This window comes from Phyllopteryx taeniolatus, chromosome 14 (assembly GCF_024500385.1).
Source record: "Phyllopteryx taeniolatus isolate TA_2022b chromosome 14, UOR_Ptae_1.2, whole genome shotgun sequence".
NCBI classification, from domain to species: domain Eukaryota; kingdom Metazoa; phylum Chordata; class Actinopteri; order Syngnathiformes; family Syngnathidae; genus Phyllopteryx; species Phyllopteryx taeniolatus.
Window position 1 is genome coordinate 15,520,981 of NC_084515.1, and position 27,753 is coordinate 15,548,733.

The 27,753-nt window shown below is 41.4% G+C and overlaps 1 protein-coding gene across 2 annotated transcripts in view; it reads right to left on the minus strand.

Moving 5' to 3' along the window:
- Nucleotides 1–27,753, minus strand: part of LOC133488846 (voltage-dependent R-type calcium channel subunit alpha-1E-like) — a 51,894-nt gene that overhangs the window by 2,087 nt on the left and 22,054 nt on the right. Inside the window, exons 5-46 of one of the 2 annotated variants that reach the window (XM_061797277.1) lie at nucleotides 27,516–27,619; nucleotides 26,313–26,471; nucleotides 25,303–25,493; nucleotides 24,312–24,415; nucleotides 24,014–24,129; nucleotides 23,055–23,108; nucleotides 22,077–22,157; nucleotides 21,767–21,976; nucleotides 21,580–21,692; nucleotides 20,488–20,600; nucleotides 20,253–20,384; nucleotides 19,787–19,856; nucleotides 19,140–19,257; nucleotides 18,433–18,500; nucleotides 18,257–18,324; nucleotides 15,149–15,895; nucleotides 14,316–14,530; nucleotides 14,108–14,240; nucleotides 13,903–14,032; nucleotides 12,564–12,623; nucleotides 12,373–12,479; nucleotides 10,771–10,867; nucleotides 10,523–10,683; nucleotides 10,106–10,243; nucleotides 9,822–10,023; nucleotides 9,224–9,388; nucleotides 8,110–8,220; nucleotides 7,936–8,016; nucleotides 7,730–7,849; nucleotides 6,651–6,716; nucleotides 6,022–6,113; nucleotides 5,761–5,935; nucleotides 5,563–5,690; nucleotides 4,768–4,864; nucleotides 4,587–4,692; nucleotides 3,850–3,957; nucleotides 3,675–3,775; nucleotides 3,484–3,590; nucleotides 3,294–3,393; nucleotides 1,643–1,729; nucleotides 419–551; nucleotides 164–327 (exon numbers count right to left, since the gene is read on the minus strand). In XM_061797277.1, coding sequence (XP_061653261.1) covers nucleotides 164–327; nucleotides 419–551; nucleotides 1,643–1,729; nucleotides 3,294–3,393; nucleotides 3,484–3,590; nucleotides 3,675–3,775; nucleotides 3,850–3,957; nucleotides 4,587–4,692; nucleotides 4,768–4,864; nucleotides 5,563–5,690; nucleotides 5,761–5,935; nucleotides 6,022–6,113; nucleotides 6,651–6,716; nucleotides 7,730–7,849; nucleotides 7,936–8,016; nucleotides 8,110–8,220; nucleotides 9,224–9,388; nucleotides 9,822–10,023; nucleotides 10,106–10,243; nucleotides 10,523–10,683; nucleotides 10,771–10,867; nucleotides 12,373–12,479; nucleotides 12,564–12,623; nucleotides 13,903–14,032; nucleotides 14,108–14,240; nucleotides 14,316–14,530; nucleotides 15,149–15,895; nucleotides 18,257–18,324; nucleotides 18,433–18,500; nucleotides 19,140–19,257; nucleotides 19,787–19,856; nucleotides 20,253–20,384; nucleotides 20,488–20,600; nucleotides 21,580–21,692; nucleotides 21,767–21,976; nucleotides 22,077–22,157; nucleotides 23,055–23,108; nucleotides 24,014–24,129; nucleotides 24,312–24,415; nucleotides 25,303–25,493; nucleotides 26,313–26,471; nucleotides 27,516–27,619 — 5,632 coding nt within the window. The remainder of the gene's footprint in view (nucleotides 1–163; nucleotides 328–418; nucleotides 552–1,642; nucleotides 1,730–3,293; nucleotides 3,394–3,483; nucleotides 3,591–3,674; nucleotides 3,776–3,849; nucleotides 3,958–4,586; nucleotides 4,693–4,767; nucleotides 4,865–5,562; nucleotides 5,691–5,760; nucleotides 5,936–6,021; nucleotides 6,114–6,650; nucleotides 6,717–7,729; nucleotides 7,850–7,935; nucleotides 8,017–8,109; nucleotides 8,221–9,223; nucleotides 9,389–9,821; nucleotides 10,024–10,105; nucleotides 10,244–10,522; nucleotides 10,684–10,770; nucleotides 10,868–12,372; nucleotides 12,480–12,563; nucleotides 12,624–13,902; nucleotides 14,033–14,107; nucleotides 14,241–14,315; nucleotides 14,531–15,148; nucleotides 15,896–18,256; nucleotides 18,325–18,432; nucleotides 18,501–19,139; nucleotides 19,258–19,786; nucleotides 19,857–20,252; nucleotides 20,385–20,487; nucleotides 20,601–21,579; nucleotides 21,693–21,766; nucleotides 21,977–22,076; nucleotides 22,158–23,054; nucleotides 23,109–24,013; nucleotides 24,130–24,311; nucleotides 24,416–25,302; nucleotides 25,494–26,312; nucleotides 26,472–27,515; nucleotides 27,620–27,753) is intronic. The other variant, XM_061797278.1, reaches the window with a different exon arrangement.

Here is a 27,753-nt window from a genome sequence, read left to right on the forward strand (position 1 = left end):
GCCCATTCTGTCGTCAATAAAATGGTCGCCATTACCTTACCACTGAGCAATCGATTAACGAATCGATCAGGGGTTGGACTTGACCACTTACTATCTGAAAATTGCCAGCTGTCCCAATCCGTTTTTGCCTGGTTATCAACAACATTATCTATTTATTTTGTACCTGTTTTTCTCGGTGCCGTGTCCTCTCCACGCTGGAGGAACGCGACGGCTGCAAGCTGCGCTCCTCCGAGTTGCAGCGCGACGCGCCCGGAGAGAGAAGGTGGCAACGCTCCTTGGACCGGCCTCGGTCCCGCTCGCCCCGCTGCCAGTGCTCGGACCGAGACACTGGCCAGAGAGACGGAAATGACGATGATCAGCCCCTGTACTAAAAATATGGCAGACGACAGATGGAGGACAATGCGATTTGCCGGCTGACCTGCCGCCTTGTAGCTCTTGTGACGAGGTCGGTAAAAGCGCTCGGGACTTTTCTCTTCCTGCCAAAGACCGTTGACGTGTTGGTCTGATGCGGAAGAGGCGGAACGCTTCATTGATCCACAGGCACCCTCCGTCTGGATAATAACAAAACAAAAAAACAAAAACAAAACAAAAAAAACCCACATTACATTCAGATCATTAAAGTTAGGAGCTTTTATTTGCATGCTTCAGTAAGAAAGGTTAAGCCTCTGGGTTCATGCACCTTTTCAGATATTCAAATGAAGCAATTTAGTTATATCTTTATTAAAAAATATGATGTTATTTGTATTCTGTCACAGTACACCTAGTTTAAATTCATATTTTTTTATTCATTACAAAAATATTAATATTTGTTTCTTTAATTACAATAAATCACAATTAAATTAATCAGTTATTCAAATTCTTTTTCGAAAGATTTGTTTTACTTTATCACAATACATCGCAATTCACCCACCAATTGCTTTTGTTTTAAAAACATCTTAAAAAGTACCCTTTTTTTTTTAAACACAACAAAATACAATTGTATTATGCTATAAACAAACACAATGGTGTTTTTCCAAATAGGAAAGGAAGACAAAAAAATGAAAGGAAAATATAACATTTTTGTTTATGTTAATATGGTTTGTGTTACAGCTCCATCTAACCAACAAACTATTATATCAGATATCCATTTTTATTATTATTATTATTTTTTTTTACTGGGATCATTTTGTCCACTTTTAGGAGACATTTTCCAGCATTTCTTTACCCTTACAGCTGTGATAAAAAAAACAAAAAACAAAAAACAACCACACATTTTGATGAAGATGTCCATGATAAGTATGATATTACTTTATCACAATATATGTAGTTATGCTTTAAAGAAACATAATGCGGTTCAGTACCCTCCAAAGAAAATACTGTAACAACCTTTCAGACCTGTAAGACATTAGAAATTCCAAAAGCGACCAAGCATCCATAGGAACCATGCAGGCCCCTCCTGACTTTAGGAGAGCAGTGACCCACAGCCACGTTTCTGACAATTACCGGTAAGCCTTCATCAGAATTCCAAAGCATCAAAGTCAAAAACTTGCGCTTGTTGGAGTGGCCCATAAGGACAAAAAAAGTACTGTCGCAATGTCGCCCATGCAGCCGCTGGGGAAAGTCCAGCACACATAGGAGACCGTATCATGCAGGAAGTGTGTACCTGCCACTCTACAGCCAGGCGCGGCACGGAGGAGGCCCGCACGCACAGGCCCCTCCCTAGCGGAATCCCCGAACGGCACTCGCCCACCTGGGTGAGCAAAGACAGAGGAGGAGGACCTGCCTCGATCATCTATCGCGCCACTATCACCGGCGCTTTAGTCCAGCCGGGGGACAGGCGAGTTAACGACAGGAAGAGAGATGCGTCACAGGGAAAGATGGGATCCATATTTGAGCCGTCATGCTTGAGAGCCACACACACACACACACACACACACACACACACACACAAAAGGACATCCGTCCACAGCGCCGACAAGCTCCTCTCATCTGTAACCCACTAAACCTGACAGTGTGGAGATAACTGACATGAACAACAGACTTGTCTTTTCTCCCACTACAGTAGAAGACTCCAGAAGAAATGTTCTACAGTGGCGTGAGAAAGAAGTTTGGAACTAATGCAGCCAGTGACAAGGAATTGCAAGTGTGGAATGCTTTCTTGAATGGAAACTACAGTGTAGGGACAAACGTATTGGGACACATTGAAAGTAAAAATGGAAGAAAATGTGGACTGTGACTAACAGATTTTCCTCTTATGGGAAGAATTTCTACCAGATTACAATAGAAATGTGTCCTTGTTATTTTGTCCAGGTTTTGTGGAACCTCCAAAGTGGAAACAAAGTCCGTTCAATTATGCTGGTTGACTTCCAGTTAGTTTTACTTTCAAAACAATTTTTCTCATCCAAAATGTGAACATGAAGTCATTTTCATTCAATTGTCACCATCATAAACTCTTTATTAAATCTACAAGCAATTTTTAAATTAACATTTCAACCTTTGGAAACATACAAGTGTAAAAATAAGCTAAACATTGTACGATATACTGTGACTAAAATTCAGTAAAACTGCATGGACCAGAATTTCAACTCAGCAATTTTAATGCTGAAAAATAAAAAATAAAAATCACACTTTTTTATATTTGTCTCAAAACATTGCGTATTTATATAAATGTGGGGTTGTGAGTAGTAACGCTTGGTAAATTCTGCTTCGCGATAATAGTAAGACCCCACGTCGAATGATCCAAACGCGGGTTCACAATGAATGTTTGGCCACCGAAATATTGCCAACGGTCAATCAGAGTGAAGTTGTTTTCTATATTTAAATTGAGAAGATGAGCGATCCAATCAGACAAAAAGGTTTCCACATGTCACATATTAATGAGAAATCTCAACTGCCAGGTGAAAAAGAATAGCTTGAAAAGGGACATTCTGGGCATTTTCAACCCAAATTATCTCGCAAACCAGGTGAAAGGACATCTAAGATTATTATTTTTAAAATGATATAATGGACCTCTTTTTCCCTTGCTGAAAATGTCGACTATAAGTCAAAACTGTCTTAGAATCAGTACATTAAGATGTTTTTACTAGAAATAAGTTAAAATCACAAGGTAAGATTTTGGATTTTTACAGTGTAGATTCTCCCTGAGCTGAATTTGCATGACAATAACATTTTGGGGGGATTCTGAGGCATATTTGTCCAGAAAAATTGAGTTGAACTCTAACTTGGTCAACTCTGGAGGTTCCACTGTAGTGTAAGTGAAAAACGTTTGCGGTCATCATCACACATTACAGTCTGAACATTTACTGTTTGCTTACCAGGTTCTGTTGCTGACCAGCATCCGTGTCTGAGTTTATGGACTGCAGAAACAGCTCCTGTGGTGAAATGGGACTCAAGGCCACAAAACCCCCTCGTGTCCTGCATGGGGAATGGGCATATAACAAATAATAATAATAAAAACACGTAAAAAGGTGCATACATGCGCAATTCAAGTAGAAATAAACTGACAGGGCGGATCCAGCGCTGTGGGCCATCATGGCCAGAGGCTGCGCGTTGGACAGAATGTCCTCAGGGAGGGTGGACGCATCCAGACGCTTGAAGATCAGGTTGCTCTTCTAAATGTAAAAACAACAAGAACATCTTTATTTGTATTTGATTCTGAAATACAGTTGTACACGTCGCAATCTCGTCGGTCTGACCTGAGCTTCCAGCTTTTGCCGCAGCTTCTTGGCCTTGTTCTGCTTGAAGTAGTCCATGATCATCATGGAGGCGTAGATCTTCCCCACCGTCATGTCCGTGTCTGCAAAAGCCAGTCAAGTCAATGCTAATGCTAACGCTAACACAGCTGCTTGGCCATCAGCGCAGAGGCCTCACCTTTGTTGATGGGAACCAGAAGGTCCAGGTTCTTCTGGGGCAGGTAGGGCCAGATGATGCTGATCTCCTTTTGCAGTTCCACATCCAAGGCGATGCGGTCCTCGCCACCTGTGACACCCACCCCCACCCACACACACACACACACACACACACACACACACACACTGCTTCTTTATCAAGACTAAAGACATTATAATCTACTATGGTAAATTTAATACTGTTAGTTAAGGTAAGCTTTTTTTTTTGCATTTTTTAAAATGTTTTGATACAGCTCTTGTATCTCGTTTGTCAAGCTGTACAGGAGTCCTGTTGTATTTCTTGCATTAGTTCAGCATTATTTTCCCCTCCCCCCCCCAAAAAATTGGTTTGTTAAAATGTATTTATTAATTTTATATTTTTTGTTATCCATGTATCTCATTCATTTTTAAAAAGAATTGATTGTAAATAAAATAAATTTATAAGTAAAATAAATCATTTTACATTTACATTCAACATTTATTTATTATTTTTTAAATTAAATCATTGGTTAAATAATTTAATAATAATACAATCTATTATAAATAACAACTAAAAATGGTAATAAAATATTTCAAATAAATAAATATTTTGCACACACATTTGAACTTGTTTTGCCTTAATATATGACTGACCTGACCCATCTTTTATAAATTAAATGTGGCTCTTGTCAAAGTTTGCCCAGCCCACGCGGACAAAGCGCAAATGCATCTGATCCTTACCTCGGGCTATTTTGATGTCCAGTGCCGTGCGTATGAGCGACAAGAGCGTGGAGGTGAAGTGCACCGTCATGTCCTCGTCCACCGGCATGTTCATCAGCACCAGCCTCTGTGTGACAATAAAAGAAACGCTGGCATTATACCTGCTTTGTGCCTTAAAAGCCTTCCTGTTCACTCTTGTTACCTTATAAGCGATCTTGGCAGGGCATTTTTTGCCCAGGCCCAGGGGAGGAGACATGTGTGTTAACATCTCATACATGGCGGTGTAGTGGATGCGCCCACTTCATGGTGCAATATGCAAGAAGAAGAACAGAAAAAGAAAATAAGTGCAATTTCAGTGACTTTGACGCGAGTTTGAAGGCATCACTATTCGGTATCGTTTCTTTGGTTATCTGCTACCCTCTCCTGGAGAAACAGAGAGCAATTATGGCAATACTGGTATAGTTATACTCAGTAGTGTAGAGGGCCATGCTGTTAAAATTTTTTTTTTTAAATATCAATAATTAACCAATTTGATCAAAGTCCTTAGTACTGAGAGATGCAATTTAAAAAAAAATAGGCCTTCTGATAGATTTTATTTCGAGTTAAAATCTTTGCTCTGGTATTGTATCTCATTAGATTGAGGAAAAATATACAATTAAGTAAATAACTCATTAGAAAGAAAGTTGAAATAACTCATTGGATTCGGCCTTCATTATATAATGTTATTTATTTCAAAATAAAGAGCATAACTAAAAAAAAAAAGCATTTTACTCAATTGTAACATAAAAAAAGATTCCAAATTAAAATGAAAAATACCAAAAATATAAACAAGTAAATAAATAATAAGAAGAAAGTATTTTACTGATTTGTAATGCTTCTTTAAAAGAAATAGTAGGAAGAGTGGGAAAGTTAAAAATAATTTCCTGAATTTGGCCTTTAATTGACTGACTAAACTGGCTGGAAAAAAAAAGAGAAAAGAATTGAGATCGACTCTCACCATGCCAGACGATCGTATTCCCCCCAGATCCTGACAAACTCGTCCAGGTGATGCGGTCCGAGGATTGAGGAGTCTCGTGTCAGGTACTCAAAGTTATCCATAATGACAGCCACGAACAAATTCAACATCTGCAAGTGACAAAGTGCATTTAAAAACCCGAGAAAAACGTCGTCATTTAAGTGCGGTTTGACTCCTGACCAGGAAGGAGCTGAAGAAGATGAAGGAGACAAAGTAGCAGTATGCAAAGTCGGTGCCGCAGCCCCCCTCGTGGTCCGGAGACAAGGTGAAGGGGGCGATGGAGGGGTCGGGCTCGCACCCCTGACCCGACAGACAGGAAAGCATGATCTCCTGCCAGGACTCCCCCGTCGCACTCCTGACGGTTTAAAGACCAGCGAGCGGCTTATTTGCATGACAGTGAACATCAACATGCGCTAGCTAACGCTGCTGTGTAAGGCCCACCTGAAAAGCAGCATGAGCGCGCCGAAAAAAGTCTTGAAGTTGTTGTGCTGATTGATGTGGCTCTCGTCATTCAGCTTGATGTTTCCGAACACCTGCGGAACGCACGTGATATCATTGTTACACCATAACAACAAAATACAGTACGGTACCAGTCCGCTGTGTCATGCTTGTTGACTTCCAAGTTGCTCTAATTAAAAGAATTCCCAGAGGAAATAATAATAAATAATGTGATCTATTGTAAAACCTTTATTAACTTGTTCCCTGATTTGTTTTAAGTAGCATCTTCAAATTCACACCTGCCATACAACTGTCACTAGCCATTATGCTTTAAGCCACATTTAGGCTGGCATCTGCTTGGTAAAATAAATGTTGTATGCAATTGATAATTAGTCAATTGTACTGGGTAGCAGATAGTAGGTTCTCCTCAAAATGTCTGTCGTGGCATCACGGGGGGGAAAAAAAACCCTGCTCAAGTCTCACGAGATTTTCTTATGTGGGACACGATGACTGTTTGAACTCCAGACATGATTTGAAATTTGAGGCATACAATACTTCCAGACAATTTTTGACGCACTCCAAATAGTTCGACTTCGCACGTTCCACAGAAGAGAGCAAACTGGAGACCTTACCTGCATTCCGATGATGGCGTATATGAAGAAAAGCATGGCGATGAGCAGGCAGACGTAAGGAAGTGCCTGTTGGAAACCAAGCCCAGAAATGATCACCTTCAATTTTATAAAGCAACTTGACATCATAACCCCACCCACACCGCCGAGTTTCTCTGCCCATGACATGAGCAGCTAGGCTGAGCGAAGATCCAGAGCCACTTTCAAGTGACAGCCACCTGTGCTGTGTGAACCACTATCATGCAGAAAGTCCCACAGCCCCCGTGGGTGCGACACCCCTGCGATCAGTTCAAAGTCAGATGGTAAGCAGAGCTGCACTGAGCTTTAGACAGATCTAGACCATAGATTGTACTTCTCTCATGCAACCGCTATACTCCTTTATTTTTCCGTTGTGATGCCGCTATTTCTATTAGGTTTTTGCTTTGTATCGTAATTTCACTTTCTATATTTTACGCCGTGTCGGCATTCATGTGGACGGCACAGTCAGAATTTACTTGCACAGGGGAAACACGTTCCGTTCTGTTTGGATGAGAAACGCTCTGAGTCTTGAAGTGATGCCTCCACAAATAAAACGAATCCCCTTTTTTTTTTTTTTTTTTTTTTAGACAGGGCCGCCCTCTCAATTAGGTTAATTTCAGCAAGACAAGAAACAGGGTGTGATATAATTATTGATCCTTGGGGGTCACAGAATCGTTATTAAGACACTGGGAAAATGTTGTAAAATGTTGGTGAAACCAATGCATACTATGTCTCCTTCAGAACCTAAACCTTACGCTTTGCTATCTGCATATTTAATTAGCGTGATCCAGGATTTTAACAGCTTACAAAGGAGCATTTGTGCGTTAAATGTTTTTGGGCCTTGTTGTTCTCTGAGATTTTATGTGTTTTTTAGAATTGCGTGGCAGGCTGGATCAAAGGTCTGAATTACCAACCAGAACACCTCAGGCTGCTGCGTTAAAATCAGTTATGTGATCCACTACACAACTAATTACACCTTCAAATTCCTGACTGAAGAAGCAAAACAAACACACACTGTTGAAAACAAATACATAAGCTTCTTGGGGGAGATCAAGATTTCCGACCTTGAAAGACTGAACGAAGGTCCATAGCAGGATGCGAATGGTGTAACCCTGCCTCAGCAGCTTGATCAAGCGGGCTGTTCGGAAGAGCTTTAGGAAGCTCATGTTGATGGAGTTCATCGACTGGACCGGAGAAGAACATAACAGATGTTATTCCAAATTCTGCCTTGACCATAATAGTATACATATTTTGAGAGTTTCTGCTCCACCTGTAAATCCACAACGATCTCAGTGATGCTGCCAAGCACTGTGATAAAGTCAAAAATATTCCAGGTGTCTCGGAAATAATTCTGCGGGAAGTAAAATGACGGCACGATCATACACGAACACATTACTTATTAGTTCAGCAAGAAACGTTTGTGACATTGCGTGTTTTTCCTCACCACAAAACCAAACGCCATGATCTTGAGAATGCACTCCAGGGAGAAGAGGACGGTGAAGGCTGTGTTGAGGTGCTTCAGGACAGTGTCATAGGCTGTGGGGGCCGAGTGGTACTGAAGAAACAAATTCAAAAGGACTTCAATTATTGGTGAATGTCCATCAAAGAAGATGTCATTATCAAATTAACACAGGGGTGTTGTTGAAGTCCTCATTCATCCATCCATTTTCCGTACCCCTTTTTCTCGCTAGGATCGGGAGTGTGCATTATGATTTATGTCATGAAACTGCAAAACCATAACAATTTACCCGAGTAATAACATAATTATTACAATGTAATACTCATGATATAGATATATATATATATATATATATATGCTGGTAAATTATGACATAAATTAAATTATGAGATAAGTTACATTATGACAGTGTGAATGACTGATTATTATAGCACTGCAATACAATATGTAGCAATATTTGTGTGCCACATATTTTTATACATTTGTAAAAAATATATATAAATTACAAAAATATTTGCATGAAAATGCATTTGCACTCATAAAGGGCTCCTCTCAAATCCTTTAAATTAAATAAATGATTAACTGATTCTGACAATTTTGTTCAAGTCATAGTCACAGTCTATATTATTTCACGATATGATATGATTATAATATACATGTACAGATATTAATAAAGTATCATTTTCAATATGTAAAAAAAAACCAACAGCATATTTTTATAGTAAGAGATTTGGAAACATAAAATATTCTGTCTAATAACTGCTAAATGTTTACTAATTTCATGATACTGGCAAATATCAAAATATACCCATATAATATTACAATGCGCCCTCCTCATGAGAAAAAGAAACCAGCGTCTTCATTCCTTTTGTGTCTATTTTTTATAATGTTGGGTAAGATAAATCCAACACATAATGTATAATACAATATTGTATATCACATTATAACTGTGTTGTAATATGCAGTATATTACATCACTTAATTGATGAAGTATCACAAATTATTTATAAATTTTTTTAAAAAAAAACCCAGACATTTCTTATATACTTGTATTCTCTGCTGTTGAGTAATTAGAAATACAATTGGACTCAAGTTTTACCTTCATCATGAGGACCACCGTGTTGAGGGCGATCATCACCAGCACGGTGTACTCGAAAGAGGGCGAGGCCACAAAGTGCCACAGCTTGTACTGGAAGGTTTGCCTGTTCTGGGGCATGTAGCGCGTCATGGGCTTGGCGCTGATGGTAAAGTCAATGCAGGCCCTCTGAAAGAGACAAAAAAATACAAAAATCAATTCAAAAATAAAAGGAACACGTGCTTGAAGACTTAGGCGTGGTACACACATTGCCTTTAAATCCAGCAAAGGACTGATTACTGAATGCATCTTAAAATGATCCTGAGCGATTATCCTGTGGTTTGTAGTGTGGCAAGTGATTTTCAGCTCAGAAAAGCGTTGGACTGATACTTTGTGAACGTTAACTTAGTTAAATATTTATGCTTGCAAATAGACATATGGCAAACAGGTGTGGTGTGCAATGATGATCATCTGGGCTATACCAAACGCTATAAAAGCGGTAAGCACGCACATGGGGATTTGGCATGTCTGGTGTCTCTCACATTAAAAAAAAACAAAAACGGTTAGGATGTTGTGTGTGTGTGTGTGTGTGTGTGTGTGTGGTGATGCGACAGAGCCGCACCTCATTCTTCTCCAGACTGCACTCCTGAATCATCTTGTCGCCCTGCTCCTGGAAGGTGATGATGATCAGAGCCACGAATATGTTGACAAAGAAGAAGGGGAAGACCACAAAGTACACCACGTAGAAAACAGACATCTCCATGCGGTTGCCTCGACTCGGCCCCATGCTCTCCTCCGTCACGTCGGTTGAGTGCTGCAACACCCTGCCAGGGAAGACAAATCCAACTCTTTTTGATTGTTCGTTTGAAAAGGCAATGTCACATTTGTACTACCAAAGTCACTGACTGAGGCCATCCCTCGCCGGTGGAGACGGTGAAGAGAGTGAGGAGGGCCCAGCACACGTTGTCGTAGTGGAATTCGTGTCGCTTCCACTCTCTCCTCTTCACTTCCTTCTTGTCTCTGGTGTAGTCGATGTAGTAGCCTCTGTGGTGCACACATGTATACTTTCTTTAATGTACAATCCTCAGAGATCAGTATCATAAATCTTGAGAAAGACTAATAATGCTGGTTCGATACGTAAAAGCATATCAAAACAACCCCCGGGCACCGATTATAGTCACACTGACAATGCTTGTCTCCTCCATTCCACACAAGCGTTGCGTTAACCAACTCAATTCGTTATGCTGTACGATTAAAAGATGAAGACAAAAAAAACCCCAAAGACAATTGGTTTTGAGTGGTGGTCTTGTCGTGTGCACTTACTGGCACTCCTTCTCCGTGTTCATGGAGCTGTCGGTGCAGTAGAAGAACTTGCCCTTGAAGAGCTGCACGGCGATGACGGCGAAGATGAACATGAAGAGCTGGTACACGATGAGGATGTTGAAGACGTTCTTCAGGGACGTCACCACGCAGTCGAACACGGCCTGCAAAGAGAGCGAGAGAGGAGAGAACGAGAAAGAGGAAACTAAATGGTTGATCAAGGTAGTCTATATTTTTAAAGAGATGTTTACCTTGAGTTTCGGAAGCCTCTTGATGGTCTTGAGCGGCCGCAGGACTCTCAGAACGCGAAGGGACTTGATGGTCTTGATGTCACGACCTTTGTTGTTTCTGTTCAATGTGTCAAAATGTGATCTTTAGGGTCAAGTTTGGGCAGTTTTTAACTAGTGCACCACCACATGAATACCAGGAGTAAAAAAAAAACACATTTTAAAGACAATGAAGCGCACAACGGCGGCACGGTGATCGACTGGTTAGCACATCTGCCTCACAGTTCTGAGGACCGGAGTTCAAATCCCGGCACAGCCTGTGTGGAGTTTGCATGTTCTCCTGGCCTGCGTGGGTTTTCTCCGGGCACTCCGGTTTCCTCCCACATCCCAAAAACATGCATGGTAGGTTAATTGAGGACACTAAATTGTCCATAGAAGTGAATGTGTGCGCGCATGGTTGTTTGTTTATATGTGCCCTGCGATTGGCTGGCGACCAGTTCAGGGTGTCCCGCGCCTCTCGCCCGAAGATAGCTGGGATAGGCTCCAGTACGCCCGCAACCCTAGTGAGGATAAAGCGGTACAGAAAATGGATGGATGGATGGATGGATGGATGGATGAAGCGCACAATGTTTTTGCGTAAATGACAGTTTTGGGTGTCTATTCACGCAACTGCCGATAGTGGCAGGCCTTTATTAGTACAGAGACTGTTTTGGAATAATATTAACCAATTGTATCGGTGAACAGTAATCCCTCATTTACCACGCCGGTTAAGTTCTGGACCTTCCCCGCAATAAGTGAAATCTGCAAAGTAGCGACCACAAAGTTGGATGAACCGCTTCCCCGTACCCCAATTAACCTCTACCATACTCATAAATACTTTCTATACTCTTAAACACCTTTTACTGTAAATTCTTAAACATACATTAATGTAGAGTCGCACTGTACACTGTACATTTTATTTCTTGTAATATGTTTTCATGAATTTCCCCTTCATTTTTTTTTTTTAACAGTTTTGATGTTTTAGGATACGAAGCATCTATTATACCACCCGCAAAATTACAACATACACTCCCACAATATGGTGAATTATGCACGATATGAATATGGACCAAAAAAAAAAACCTGAATCCACAATAGGTGAACTGCGATATAGTGAGGGAAAACTGATTTAAACCCAAAAAAAAAAGAAAAAAAAGACAAACCAAGGTATATGACAGTGAAAGTTTAGTGTGACATAATTAAATGTTTACCCCATCACATTCCTGGTTGCCCCCACAGAGACAAAATCCACAGGAACAACAGAGAAAAAGAGGGCGGAGGCATAAGGAGAGAGACACTGTGAGCTGGAAGAGTCACAGCTATAAAGTCACAACAGAGAAATTAACAACAAAAGGCAAAACACTTCAAAAAGGTTATTTGTTACACTGAGAGACAACAGACTGTAGTGTAAAGTCATGACACAATACAATTAAACAGAAATATAGCTTTTTTGTTTCCGGCATCATTGAGGCACAATGCAGTGAAAAGTGATATACACAGTAACTAGAGTGCACGGTGATTGATGCCTGGCAGTGAGTCAGCCAGCGTGTTAGTCACTGGCAGACGGGCGTTTATAGGGTGACTCACGTCAGAGCGAAGGCAATGAGCGCCCCCACCACCACGATGAAGTCCAGGATGTTCCACATGTCTCGGAAGTAGGAGCCGTCGTGCAGGATGAGGCCCTGATCGATCATCTTCAATGGACAGACACGCAATTTGAAGCACGTCACGTCACGGTGACGTTTTCCCGGTAGTGAATGGTGCTGTCGGGCGCCTACCTTGATGATCATTTCAAAGGTGAACACCCCGGTGAAGACATAATCAAAATAACGCAGGACCTGAATTAAAAAGCACAAAGACATGTTTTTTTTTTTAATACAAACAAGCTCATTGGTGTATATTGTATCCAGTTAAAACATGGATGTTTTTTTTTTTTTTTTTTTTTTTTAGTAGGACAGTGAAAATGATGATGGCGTCTGCATTCCCATCCCCTTCCTTGCTGAAAAAATGCTACGCTTCTGTAAGATGTCACAAAAAGGGTGATTTATTAATGGTTTAATGGCTAGTTAGGATCATTAATGCACTTGTATCTGCAGCGTTTGAAGGGCAAGACGTAAATTGTGCGACTAGTGTGTGTATGTGTGCGCGTGCGTGTGTGTGTGATCTACATACACCACTTAAGTCATAATTAGGGTTGCAGGGCACATATAGAAAATCAATCCTTCACACTCACATTCACACCTATGGACAATTTAGAGCAGTGGTGTCAAACATACGGCCTGCGGGCCAAAACTGGCCTGCTAGGGGTTGCAATTCGTCCCGTGGGATGAATTTGAAAGTAAAAAAAATACAAAAGACATTGCGGTGGTGGGGACGAAGGATAATTTTGAGAATTTTTATGCTCCTGTAAAAAGTAGAATGGTAATAATTCCTAGGTCTTCGTAAATTGAATCAATATTAAAGTGGAATACTATATTTTTCAGGTCTAAATACATGTGACTTAAAGTTTGCGCCTTAAAATACAATCACTGTGATTAGTTATTATGCAAACATAGATGACAAACTGAAACAAAATATTCTCCAGAAATCTGAGGTTGTTTTTGGTTGATTTAAAAAATGTCATTAAATGTATAGATTTTTCCAATGTATTTGATTTATTTTGGATTCAAACAAAAGAATAACTTATTGTTACTTATTATTATATCGGGTATGTTAAGATTTTAGTGGTCCTGCCCCTTTGACATCAACTTACGCTTTATGTGGCCCTTGAACTACAATGAGTTTGACAACCCTGATTTTGAGTCTTTAGTGAACCTAACAATGTTTTTGGAATGTGCGAGCAAGTGGTTGAAAGGGGCAGAACAAACTCCACACAGGAGGGCCGAGATTCGAAGCCACAACACCTCAGCTGTGAGGCAGACGGACTAACCACTAGGGCGACACGCGGCTTGTCTGTCAGGTTGAATTTATAGGATTAACAGGAGCTTTTGAAAGTCACCTTTTTAAACTGTCAAAAAATAAAGTGTTCACATAAAGATTGTGTTTTAGAGCCAACCGGCCATTGCATACACTTGCACACAATGAGCAAAACGACCGACCTCAAGAACCTTTTCGTACCTTGTTTCTTTCCGAACTGGTGGACACGGGGTCTTCAGCGGCCAGCGCGATGCTACTCGCCACAATCACGAGTAGGATGGTCATCTCGAAGTAACGTATGGTGACAATGTAATGGCAAATCCTTCTGATCCTGTGGACCAAACAAAGGAATGACAAGGAGTTGCGTTTTGTTTCATGCAAGAAGTAGGACCTTTTATTATCTTACGGGTTGGAGGCCTTGAAGAGGAACATACTGTCCGGAGCTACAGGTTTGGGAGGAATAGGAGGTTCCTCTTCTTCTGTGTCTTCGTCTTTGTCTCTCTGCTCAGAATGATAGGCCTCCAACTCTTTACTGTTCACTACAAGCCAGAAGGTTTTAGTCGGAATTGATGCGACAAGGATCTTTGTATCAGCCTGAGAACGTCCGAGACTACCTGTCATGGGTGTCAACTCCAGCAGCGGTTGTGCGGACATCTCAATGGCCACGCATCCTTCTGGATTGGACTTGTCGCGGTGGAGGGAGCCCGAACATTTCTCAGCTTCAAGGGTGCACACGGTGTACTCCGTGGCCTCCAGAGCCGTCTCCACTGGGATGGTTGGACAATCCAGAAGCCGCTCGCACTGAGGAGGTTCGGGAATATCGGACATCCTGAGGCAGGAGACAAATACAAGTTGGTAGATATATAATCAAAGGACTTCTTTTGAAAACCTTACACTGTCAAAAAAAGGTACAAAAAAAATAACCCAACCCTTCCCAGTGGAGTACAGGTACCTTTCCCAAAAGGTGCTCTTAACTGTAACCTTTTACTGGAAAACAAAGGTGCCTAACCCTAACCCTACTTCCCAAAGGGGGTATTGGTAACTCCCCAAGGGAATACAGGTATCTTCCTAAGGGAATACAGGTGTGTTCCCAAAGGACTACAGGTATCTCCCCATGGGAGTGCAGGTATCCTTCAAGGGAGCACAAGTCTCCTAAGGAAGTACAGGTGTCTTCACAAGGGAGAACATGTGTCTTCCCAAAGGACTACATGTATCTTCCCAAGGGAGTGCAGGTATCCTTCAAGTGAGCGCAAGTATCCTAAGGAAATACAGGTATCTTCCCAAGAGAGTATAAATCACTCCCCAAGGGAGCACAGGTGTCTTCCCAACGGAAGACAGGTCCTTCCTAATAAAGTAAAGGTATCTTCTCTAGGGAGTACAGGTTTCCTAAGGGGGTAACACACAAGTGAGAAAACCCTTTAAAGGCACCCTTTTTCTGACAGTCTACCTTCCATCTTCTCCAATGTCTGCATACGGGTTGACGATACACATTCCAGAATTGTCCTGGACCTGGCCCTCTGCCTCAGCTTTCTCCTCATGCTCCTCCCTCTCGTCCAGGATCCTCCTCTCTTGACTGAGTGAGCGCTTGACCAGCGGCACATCGTGTGGCGCATGCGTACAGTCCAGGCTCTTGGCCTCGGCACGAGTGTCGCGGTGACGGTGGCGTCGGTGTCTGGCCCCTTCCTCTGGCCCTTGACCGGGCCTGAACTTGCGGGCCATTCTGTGCCGGCCCCCGCCTGTTGTTCGGTGGTTAGCGCCACCCGTTTTCTCCTCAGAGAGGTTGACCAAAGGCTCGGCCACCGGGGGCTCAGGTATGGGGATAGTTATGGACATTGGCGGTTCAGGCAAGGGCATCCCCACGGACGCGGGGGACTCGGGCAGGTGGGCCGGGCTGGCTTCTGAGGAGAGCGCGGGCACGTGGTGGGTACTGGGGGTTTCGATGGTGTCCTCGGTGGGGCCGCTGAAGAGCTCCTCCCTGCTAGCCATCTGGCGGCGTTTTCGCAGCTGATTGGCTCTCTGCTCCCACACGGACATGTTGACTTTTCTCCGTCTCTCACGGCGGTTGGCGAAGGCGTTGGAGCTGTTTAGGGGCTGCTCATCCGCGGCTGCCATCGCTCCGTCCGCCTCGTCGGGGAACGTAGGTCGACCTCGGTGGATGGCGCGTTTCCTGTATAGGTAGGGTCTTCTTCTGCCACTAAAGAGCACAATAAACACAGCATCGATATTTGGCAGCAACCAACACAATTTTGAAGGACTAGTTTGACATTTTGGACAGTTGAGTGAGAAGACATCAATTATCTACTGAAACTACAATGCTTAAACTTAGCGTAGCTTAGCCAAGCACAGCATAAACAGTTGTAGAGAGAAACAGCTAGCCAGCTTCTGCCTCAAACGCAAATGTTACATGATTGCTAACGTTGAATGACTTCCTCAATTCACTATTGGTGAGTCCTTAGGAAAAACCAGAATGTGTTGTTTGAATGAGCGAAGTCTCGCTAGTTGTTTCCCCATGCTAAGCTAACAGGCTTCAGAACACATTCGACTTGTCACGATTCACTAAAAGCAAGCACATTTTCCAAAAGGTCAAACTATTGCCTCACTGGTGGAAAAAACACATTCAGACTAATATTCATGTAGCATACCAGATATGCAATAAAACAAACCAAAAAATAATAATAAATAATGCTAGAACAACTGAAACTTGCCAGAAAAGATTAGGCCTTTTCTGTGACTCTAAAAGAAATGGGAAAAATACGTGAAATTGTCCAAGCTAAAGGAATAAAGGCATCCAAAAAAGAAGAAAACATGAGGTTACCTGAGAGATAATAAGTGAAAAAACCCACAAGACCACAAAAGGGAAAGTGCAGGATTAACACAAAAGCATAGTGTCAAATCTAAAGAACACAATCTCAACAAGTGTTTGAGGGAGACATTTTTACAGAAGACAGATGCATACAGTTTTACTTACTGTTATTCTGATTCTGTTGTTGTCCATGTAATAAATGAGTGATGATTTGAAAACAAGACATTAGTTTTACAACATACACAGAACAGTGGTGACACAGTCCAAAATGCAACCCCCCAATTAATGATGTGCAAGTTTACACAGGTTTTAATGACATGCTTCTAATGACTACAGCAGATGTATGCATTTCAATTAACCCACGTAATAATCATAGCATTTAAGGTGAAATGATTTCCATGGGGACCAAATGTCATTTTGGCCAGTGCCACTTTACAACAGGCATAAAACGAGACGACATGATGGAACAGCAAAACACATTAAAACACAGCAAAGTCATCTATGCAGTACGTCCAACAAACAAATGACACGGTGAGGAGAATCTTACCAGTGTATGCAGATATACTGCAGTTGTTTGACTTTAGAGTGGGGTTTGTTTGATTATTGTTTGATACTTTATTACCTACAAATCTGGAATATTTGAATTTTACTGAATTATAAACAACATTATTTTAACACAGTGCAAAAATCAACATGCAGACTTTAAATACTGGTTTCAGACAATATTGATTACAACACAAGAAAAAAAAGGAGGAAGAAAATGCTAATGTATATACGAAAAATTCAGAAGTAGTCAATTTACATTTTGTATTGTTCAATTCAGAGGGTTATGTAATTATTACAGTAAAAAAACTAAAACAAACGTAGTCATAAAACATCCAAAAGGAATTGTAAATACATATTCAAATATAACATAAAACAACTTTCACTATTTCTATTTTTTTACAATAAATAAAAATCAAAAATCTAAATATTTCATAATGTATTAGACAACAGCTATATGTAGTAAATGAAAAACGACTAATTCTTTAAACTGTAAAAACAAGTTCAATTAATGTCAATCAATCAATGTGAAGTTATTTTAAAAAAAACAAATATGTCACATTTTTTTAAGGCTCTGCATTTGAGTTTCCATACTGTTGATGCACACAAATATTTGGTACCGATTTGCGAATCACTACGATAAAAACATGCAAAACTAATGAGCACAGCCCTTGAGCAAGCCATGTCCATGCTCGGATGAGACACTGTTTATTTGTATTGATTTTATTGAATCATGATTGATTGATTGATTAATAGGCACAAGCTTCATCGTGTATTTCCTCTGTCATGCCGCAATCATTACTGGGATGTCTCGCTTACAAAGTGTCCACTAGAGCCACACAGACTGGCTAAATACCTTCCGGTGTGACTAGACGAGATCATGAGCCACCGGGTTACTGCCGGGCCAGAGGTTCATGACCAATCGCAGAGCAAAGAGCCGACAGAATAGTGGCGAAGAAGAAGAATCTGAAGAAGTCATTGCACAGACAGTTTAGACTGAAACTGTCATTGTAGCTGAACCCTACTACTTTCTCCCTGTCATTCAATTAGCATATTCTGTTAGAATTCAGTGAGTTCTAGTGGGACACTGTGGTGTTCAGGGTCCATTTGGAACATCTCAAATGTAGAAAATTACATTTTTTGGTTTTGTTTTCAAATAAATGTTCTCATCCCGGCATGGTCATATGTTTACATTAACCCTTAACTTACTCAGATATTAAGCCATCTCTGCCTCTGGCATACCGTTGGTTGAAGAACTCCTCTTCCTCCTCTTCATCCTATAGCAAAGCGATCAGACACGTCGTTTGATTAGAGGGACGCGCCGACCGTCCACAGGGGCAATTCAAGAACAGTAAAATGTGGAGATGCAGAGTTGAACATCCAACCTTCGTCAGTTCCTGCGCATTGGCCAGATTATCCACAGCGATGGCCAAAAAGACATTGAGGAGTGTGTCTGACAAAGAGGAAGTCAAGAACAAACGGCGCTGACTTATTTGCATCATTTACTGTCCTGTCCTCACCAGTGTATCTGCTCATTTGTTGCTGACTCACAGTACATCTCCGTTTAAAAAAAGGGTTTCTGTTTTCCAGTTTGTTTACCGAGTTTTTTGCTCAGCCCCGCAATTCCGAAAGCGTGTTATTGCTATTCTCAACCCAAGCACTTAATTGCTTCAGGAAAATTTGACTTTTTCCTGCAAAAAAAAAAAACAAAGGCGAGATCATGGTGAGAGAAGCAACCATGCGTCAAATATGCAGCACCAGAGCATTGCTGGAAGATCTCAGCATGAAGTATGGCGCTAATGTCCTATGCTGCTCACAGCCACGAGTTGGCATATTTGCTCCATAGAAGAAAAAAAAACTTCCAGCGGCATTTAAACATCATCTCCCGCGCTCTTCAGATAGCCACAACGCAATAATAAATGCCATTTTGGGTGTTTTTTTTAATAGACAAACACACAAAGAGAAGACAAACTATTGATGTTGTACTTTCCCAAAAAGAAAAGATTAAAGCTGTTACCCTCTAAATTCATTGGAACACCAACTCTTCACACTTGCATGCAAAAGCTGAGTGACACGTGTTATTCCAGGATACAGTTTCCAAACAGCGTGAGCACGATGAAGTAGATGGACGACCACATCCCGTACTGCACGCCTCCTTGCGAGCGAATCCCGTTGTACATCACATCATTCCAGTCTTCGCCCGTTAATATCTGCAAGTAAATAAGAACACTATTTAGTCCTTCTGTCTCTATGTGCCCTGGGATTAACTGGCAACCTGTCCAGGGTGTAGTCTGCCATTCGCCAAGAGTCGGCTGTGAACTTGTGAACTCAAGTTTTATTTTGACCAAAAACAACCCACGTTCATCAGATGTTTTTGTCAAAGGGTGACTGTAATTTGAAAAAGCTTTTGGATCGGATGTCACCTGTACTTAATGTTGCGACTGGCAAGTACAGTGGATTTGCAAAAGCATGCATTTAGTAAAAATAGCGACAAGTAAACTTTATCGTTTGTTAAAATGAAGCCTCAGTTGTGTTGGTGACAAATCTGCCTTGGATTTGGTTCATGTTTGTGATGTTGATTCACGCATATGTGTGCACGGACGTGTGGGCGGGCAGCGGAGGCGAGGTGGGGACGGCGAGCAGAGTTGTTTAATCTGCACTCGGGGTGAGAAATCTCCCAGGGTGCATTGTGTCACGGAGGCAGAACAGAGGGAAGAGGAGGGTAGAGGGGTATCGAACCTGAAACACTGTCATGACCGCAGCTGGAAACGTGTCAAAGTTGGTGGGAGTGTAATCTTCAAAGATGAACCTAGAGGGGAGGAACATGGAGAACAAAAGCCGGGGGTCAGACGAGACCATGGGGGAGGAAGATGCTCAGCTATTTTCCCTCCCTCGCTGTCCTCGCTCAGTATTATCGAGACAACCCGTGAACACAAACCTAAACAACAGTCTTGGATAATGGGTCACATGCTGCTATTATCTAATCCTATGTAGACGCCTGTTCTGGTAAATTTCCATAACAGTGGAGAGAGTTTTCATTTGAACCATCAAACCTTAAATTGAGGAAACTGCTCGACACGCTTGGAACCCAGGGTAACCGTGTACCGACCGGGTTTTGCCATTTTAAAGCGACACCAGATGGACCGGTATCGTTGCGGTGGAAAAGGGGCATTGTTAGTGACAGGCGAAGATCCCCATGTCCTACCGTCCCCCGAAAAGCTGCATCCCCAGCAGAGCAAACACCACAATGAAGAGGAAGAGCAAGAAAAGCAGGCTGATGATGGACTTCATGGAGCTCATGAGCGACACAACCAGGTTCCTGAGAGAGGCCCAGTATCTGGGAAAGAGAAAAGGAAAACAAAAGTAGAAGTACGTTTATCTGTCTTTCACTGAAAGTATTAGCAGGTGGCTGTTAGAGGCTTTGGTCGGTGTCCTCTTACTTGGTGATCTTGAAAATCCTCAGAAGTCTCAGCGCCCTGAGCACGCTGATGCCAAACGACATACCGGGCCTGAAGAAGCCATAAACCACCTCGAAGATGCTGCCCACGATAACCTGCAAAAAAACAAACGAAAAAAAAAACAACAACAGGGGAACACGTCGCTCAAACTCACTGTAGGAAAGCGCCCCCAAAAAAAAAATAAAATAAAAATCATAATTTAACCCATGTTTCACACGGATATTTAGTGCAGATTGACGCAGTGTTGGGTCAATGACACTTTGCCAGAAACAACAAAGGAGCGTCTGTCTATGATTTTTAAGACACTGTTAGATGTGTAATGTGCATATAGCATGATGAGTATAAGTGAGCTGAATGGTACAGTTTTTGGCCAATAAAATGGCAATTGCTGGCATGCTAACGCTAATCGCAATTGCAAAGCGTTGAGGTTTTGATTTGCGATCTCAAATCCTGCACAGCAAATTTATACCATTCTCTCAGTACCAACATATGCAGTTTAAGGATTGCAGTCGACAATAGGACCATCGATTCTAAAATGATTCCATAGTGATAACTAGCTGCAACCTTTTGTTGTCATGGCAATATAAGTACATTTACCAGTACATTCTACAGTAATAGTAGTAGTAGTTTGGCTGTGATGTTCAAGGTGTAAAATGTAAACTATTTCCAGTAAAGTGGCCATATTATGAAAAATGTACTCTTCATAATTTATATAGAAATAATTGAGCTGCGTTGTTAGTATAGATTAGTATTAGCTAACAGTGTTTCCAGCACTGGCTTCTCATAACCAGCACATACTTACGTAAATGTTCAGGCCAAGTTCTAGAGATGAAGGTTGGTGATCACTACATTATTTGACAAGGGTGATTCCAAGCTATGGTGAGACACTTGACTTTGTAATAACTTGTTTTGCAATATAATATGACGTATATTACATAGATTGTTCATCTTTAATATTTGACACAAACAAACGAAATGCATACGCCAGAATTACATCCCGATGACGTTTCGCGAACCCTCCCATTGTATGACAATATGCCAATTTGAATCATCACAAAATCACACTGCACTCACGCCACAGTCGAAGCAGTTGAAAGACGAATGGAAGTAGAGGCGGAAACCCAAACCATACATCTTCAGGAACATCTCAGCCAAGAACAGCCCCAGGAACACAAACTCTGCATAGTCTGGAAAGTAGAGAATAAAGAATCCAGGAGTTCAAAATAGACGCCGTCTGCCACCAAAAGAAGTGGTGACCCACAGAGGAAGATAGTGAGCCAGTCGGGTTGGTCGTGGTGCACGATGGCCACGCAGATGGTGTTGAGAGCCACCAGGCTCAGCACCATCAGGTAGAACGTGTCAGTCTTCACCATGCGGCGGATGGAGATGCGCAACATGCGCTCTTTGCGCCGCAGGTAAGCGGCCGGACCGCGCCGACCGCTGCGGAAGTTCATCCTGGAGCGGGACATGCCTGCCAGGTAAGGATGGGGGGAAAAGGTTTCCCACCAAATAACGATTATGTACAATGGAATTGAAAAGACACAATGAACGACTGCAAGTAAAAGGCTTACTGGCAGTGGACATATCCGTGTACTTGTCTTCGCCTGGGGCTCCTCGACGTGGGCCCGTCTTCTTACTCGCCCTCTTCAGCACTTTTGAGACAAAAAGGCAAGTTTAAGGGAGTTTTTCATTGTTACATTTCACTACATACAGTCGATTAGAAAGGAACTCAAAGGAACTCTCCATATGGCCCTCTATTCCCAACTAAGATACAACTTAAGTGTGGTACACACAAAAGACACAAAACTACGGCTATAGTCAAAGCAAATTTCAAAGTCAACGAACACCATTATTATCATAAGTCTCTAAAAGATTATAGTGAGCGATTATCCTGTGGTGTGTGATGCGTTAAGAGTGATTTTTCCTTCCGATCTGCTCGGGAAACGGTTGGGGTCGACTATCAGAATTGTATAATCCGTTCAATAATTATGATTGGCATTGACAAGAAAGTAAACCTTGTGCGAATCGGTTGAGAATTTGACTTAATTTCTCAATTGTTATTGTTAATTATAATTAAGAAATTAAGTCAATTATTATTGTTATGATCATATTATATTATGTTATTATTAGTGGCGAGGCTAGCCCTATTTTGGGTTGTCCACCAAATGGTCTTTTTCAAGGTCTAAAAAGTTCGATCCAATTTCAGAAGGGTGCTTTCCAAAATTGGGTCATGGGCTCAGCCCGCCCAAAGTACTGGACCCGGACTCGCCCTCGGACTCCACGGTTAGGACGTGAATCGGAACAATAGACCTGAAGCTCACACTGTTACCTGTCACAAATAGATGAAAAACTGTATAACGTTTCTTGCAACTCATTTACCACAATACAAATGACAAGGGGAAAAGTTACAAATACCAAGATAGTTACCAGATAAGTTAACAGTTGCTTCTTGCACTACTATTATCGTTACCGTCATCAGTCAGTCAGCGGACACTTGTGATATTTCGATGTGGTGAGAATTCTGCGGCACAGTGAGACAGAGACCTTACCATCTAATGCTGATCTCCCGGAATTCTTGTTCTCCTCTGCCAGCATCACTTCCTCTGTAATGAGACAAAAACTGAACGTTTTCAACGGTATTTCCACGAAAATTGGCTGGGGGCTGTAAAGCATCGATGAACTGAGTTGGAGTGTTTTTCATACATTGTAATATTTGTTATGTTTGTAGTGATTTGTGCTTGTTCTAACATACAGTACGTACAAATCCAGATTACGGCTCCACCGAAGGAATGGAAGTCTTTGCTGCGTGTCGGGCGGTCCGAGTCCCCCGAAGTGGTCAGTGCCTCTTGACAGTGTCAAGTTTTTACCTCGTTTGACGCCCCCGGTTACTGGTATCGGTATGGGTAACTGATACCGGCCCTTGATTGACTTGGTATGAGATTGCTTAGGACCAGCACGCAGCAGCATGTACCACTACATGACATTTGTTAGTAACATAATTACTGTATTACCTGTTGTTTTGTCCTGACGCAAAAAGGGAGCCGTGAATTTGTGAACGTTGCACCCGGTGACTAATTGCGCTAAGTGCCTATTAGTCTATTTGAGGAAATACGGTGCACATTGAGTGGACGGTTCCGGTTTCAGGGAGCGAGGCCGGCGCTGATGAAAACGCTCAGAGGTCCGTGTGACCTTCGTTGAGAGAAGGAGCTCTTATTCCCTCCTCAGTGCTCACAATATCTCTCACTCTCGCTTCCCACACTCACCCACACCAGCACACACATATTCACATGCATACGCACATTTACTGTAAGCCAGTGAGTCAGCATCACCTTTTCCTCACCCTCTACTTGCGTGGGAGATGGCCGGCGCAGACGCCATTATAGCGCTTGCGTGCGCAGCCCTATAGCGCAGACGCCCGGTTCGTATCCGAAAATGACATCGGGTGAGTTTAGCTGAAGAGAAAATGGTGGCTGGAGATCCAAGCGTACATAGCTGAGTGCTGCAGTACCTGCCCTGTCTATCCAGGCGCGGTAGCCGTTCAGTTCGCGCTCCACCTGCTGCTGCCTCCGCAGCTTCATGAAGGCTCGTCTGTTCTCCACCCGTTCCCTCTCTTTGGCAAACTCTCTGAAGCGGGATGCATTTTTTAAAAAAAAAAAAAAAAAAAAGAAACACTTTTAATATACAATCCAGTGTGAAAAACAACTACATATTACAGAGGTGGGAAAGCTTTTGTGCCACATCAAGGGCCACATTTTGAATCGGCCAGATGGGCCAGGTCATCAAACCCAGCAAGTTGTGACACTCACCCAGACAGGACTCCCAGCACCAGGTTGAGAACAAAGAAGGAGCCAATGATAATGAGCGGGATGAAGTACATCCAGTTCCATGTGGGACCCAGTGCATCATTAGTCTGAAACCGCATTCATCGTACAGCAATCACAATCATTTTTACATGGAAAATAACATTTATCGGAACCACTACTACTTTTTACGAAGGTACCAGGCGCAGCAACTTAAGATCAAGCGACATTTCTCTGATTTATGTTCCGAGCCTAGCCACGAATGGAAAATCATTTGTCCAACGTGAACAGGAACAGAAAAAGGACACAAAGTAAGCAAATGACACCAAAGAAAGCTCTCTATCACATTTGACAAAGAATATATAGTGTTATTCATTATCAATGATGAACACTTGTATATATGACTATATATTTTAAAATAAAGCATATTTGTCTTGCATATAAATATTTGCAACGAAAAGTTCTTTTTTATAATATTGTATACTTCAAACAATAACAAACAAATACAGAAACTACGCCTACTGGAACACAATCAGCAGTGTGAGATCCACTCTATATTTGTACACATCAAATTAGTAATTGAATCAGTGCTCTGTATTAAATATACATTAAAAAGGTATAAAATAATTATACAAATTATATTTAAATATTGTTTTATTTAAAATAGTTAAATGTAATATTCATTGGAATAAATCATACAATATTTAACAAATCTAATATTATATAATAATACAATACATGTATAAAATAATAATTATTAAACAATCAGAAATATGAGACAGATTACATATTTGTACATATTCATTTAACAAACAAACCGGTGCTATATGATAACATTATTTTTAATTATAGTAATTATAAATGATAGCATGTCATTTTAATTGCAATTAATAGTATAAATATTTGATAAATGCGATACAATAATGTACAAAAAAAATAAATAAATAAATAAATAAATAAATCGAAAGAACATCCGTGAAACCGTTCCGGCACTTACGTTGTAGAGAACAGCCGTCCATCCCTCCATGGTGATGCACTGGAAGACGGTGAGGACGGCGAACAGGATGTTGTCGAACTGCGTGATGCCGTCGTTAGGGCCGATCCACGTGTCGTTGCAGCCGTATCGCTCCGGACACTTCCTCACGCCACACGCGAACGCCAACTCGGACGAATCCACCGTTTCATTGTCTTTAAAAAAAAAAAAAAAAGCACCTGAGCGTTAGTAAGGGTGGAAAAGAAACGTTGAACGTGCGCTGACCTTGCTGGGGTCATTAGCATACGCAGAAGGACACACACATGAGCAGGACACAAGCCGCCACGTTGCGTGCGGTATACATTAACGCCTCGAAACGCAAGTCATGTTCCGCCATCTGTCGAGTGTCACAGAGCATCCACTCCACTGTTGGACACTCGAGAAGCCTGAAAGAGACACTTAAGACTTAAGGTACGACAGTAGAAATACTCTTCGTAAGATCTGAGATGACTCTAGTGATAGTCATTCTGTCTTCGAAAGATGGGTTTTTGCTTTTCGCCGAGGTTAGTATTGCAGGAAACTGGATCGGATATTAGGCTTATTTGTCTGTATGTCCCCTGCGATCGGCTCGCAACCGGTCCAGGGAGGCCGAACAAAAGTCAGCTGAGCTCGGCTCCGGCTCACTCATGAGCCAAATGAGGACGAGCGCCATAGAAAATGGATAGACGGATAAATGTTCGAATAGCACATCAATGCTTTGCTTTGCTTTTCAAACTCAAGTGCAGCTCCACAATGGACCAGCAGTTAATTAATCCGGGCTGCCAAATGGACCGTGGGATGTAAAGACATGATCAAAACACGTGCCGCCGGTTAAAGAACATGTGCACGCCCACCAGCATCCGAAATGTTCTCCGGTGTTTGGTTTTGTGACACATCACGGTAATGACGTAACCCACCGGACACAGCGTCGGGTACACCTGCGCAATGTAAGGAGAGCCAATACGAGAGGCGTGCGTTGGCACACCGGAGCGTACCGAGGATGTCGACAGATGGCAGGCAGGTGTGGTGAAGCTTCCCGCTGTAGAACTCCAAACCGATGATGGCGAACATGAGGATGGCGAAGAAGAGGAGCAGGCCGATCTGCAGCAGAGGGATCATGGCCTTCATGATGGACTTGAGCACAATTTGCAGGCCTGAGGGTAAACGGAGGATGACTTCAGTTGTGTCCACAACGGAAAGTGGTTTCATTAGCTTATAATCAACAATTCAAAGTGCTCTGACAGCATCGAAAAAGGATCGCAATAGCCCAAGTTTAGAAAATGATAGAAAATGAAAAGAATGCAAATTGATACAAATGTGTCAGAATACAAAATATATGTAACTAATACAAATTAGAATATTAAAAAAAAAAAATTCATACAAATTAAATAAATGGAAATCTTTTTTCAAAATCATTTGAAAAATAAGCAATATTGCCCAAACAATTTTGGAATTTAAAACTGAGTACAGTTTTAAATACAGTACTTTGTAATTAAATATAAATATTTAATACAACAAATATATAAACTATATAACATTTTAACAGTTAATACATGTCATTTTAATACCAAATAACAATAAGAAATACATTGATAAAAAATGATGATGATCAGAAATTACTCTAGTTATTTAGTTTGAAAATTAAACATTTTCTTATTTGAAATTTTTTTTCGTGTGTGCTGTATTCAAATGCAATAGTATAATAAATAAATTAATTAATGAAATGAATATTTTTTCAATCAATCAAATAACAAAATATTTTGGGATTGGAACAAAATGTGCGATATGTATGTATGCTTAATGCATAATATAATAATAGTAATACTTAATAACAAATACATATATTTTTTTCTAAATAATCAAAGTTCAAAATTATTTTTTAAAAACGTATCTGTCAATCAAATATTTGGTGATTGGAACAAAATGTGCTATGTATATGCTGGGTTAATGTAATAGCATATAACAATAATTAGTACTTACCAAACTTAAATGAAAAATGATCAAAGACCCTTACGAAATAATGTGAGTTTTAAACTGGATAAATAAATAAATAAATGGATAACTCTCCTTAAACATGTAAGAATGCCTATTAGATCTTTATCGCATCTCATTAAACTAGGTTGTAATTTGTTGTAGTTGTATTGCCACTTATTGTTATGAAGCAGTATTAAATAGACTAAGCGTAGTAAATGACTCACTGGGGATGCCGGAGACGAGTTTGAGGGGTCTTAAGACTCGCACGGCCCTCAGAGTGCGAAGGTCCACGGGGATGTTCATGTGCGCGCCTGCCGTTGCCAGGATCCTAACGGGCGGACGGGACATTGTCACATGTATTGCTTAGGCCTGCGATAGAAATATGATCAATGATAAATATGACTCTCTTTGTTCTGTGGAGCTGAGCACTTTTGTCCAGGGCGTCTGATACATTTCAAAGAC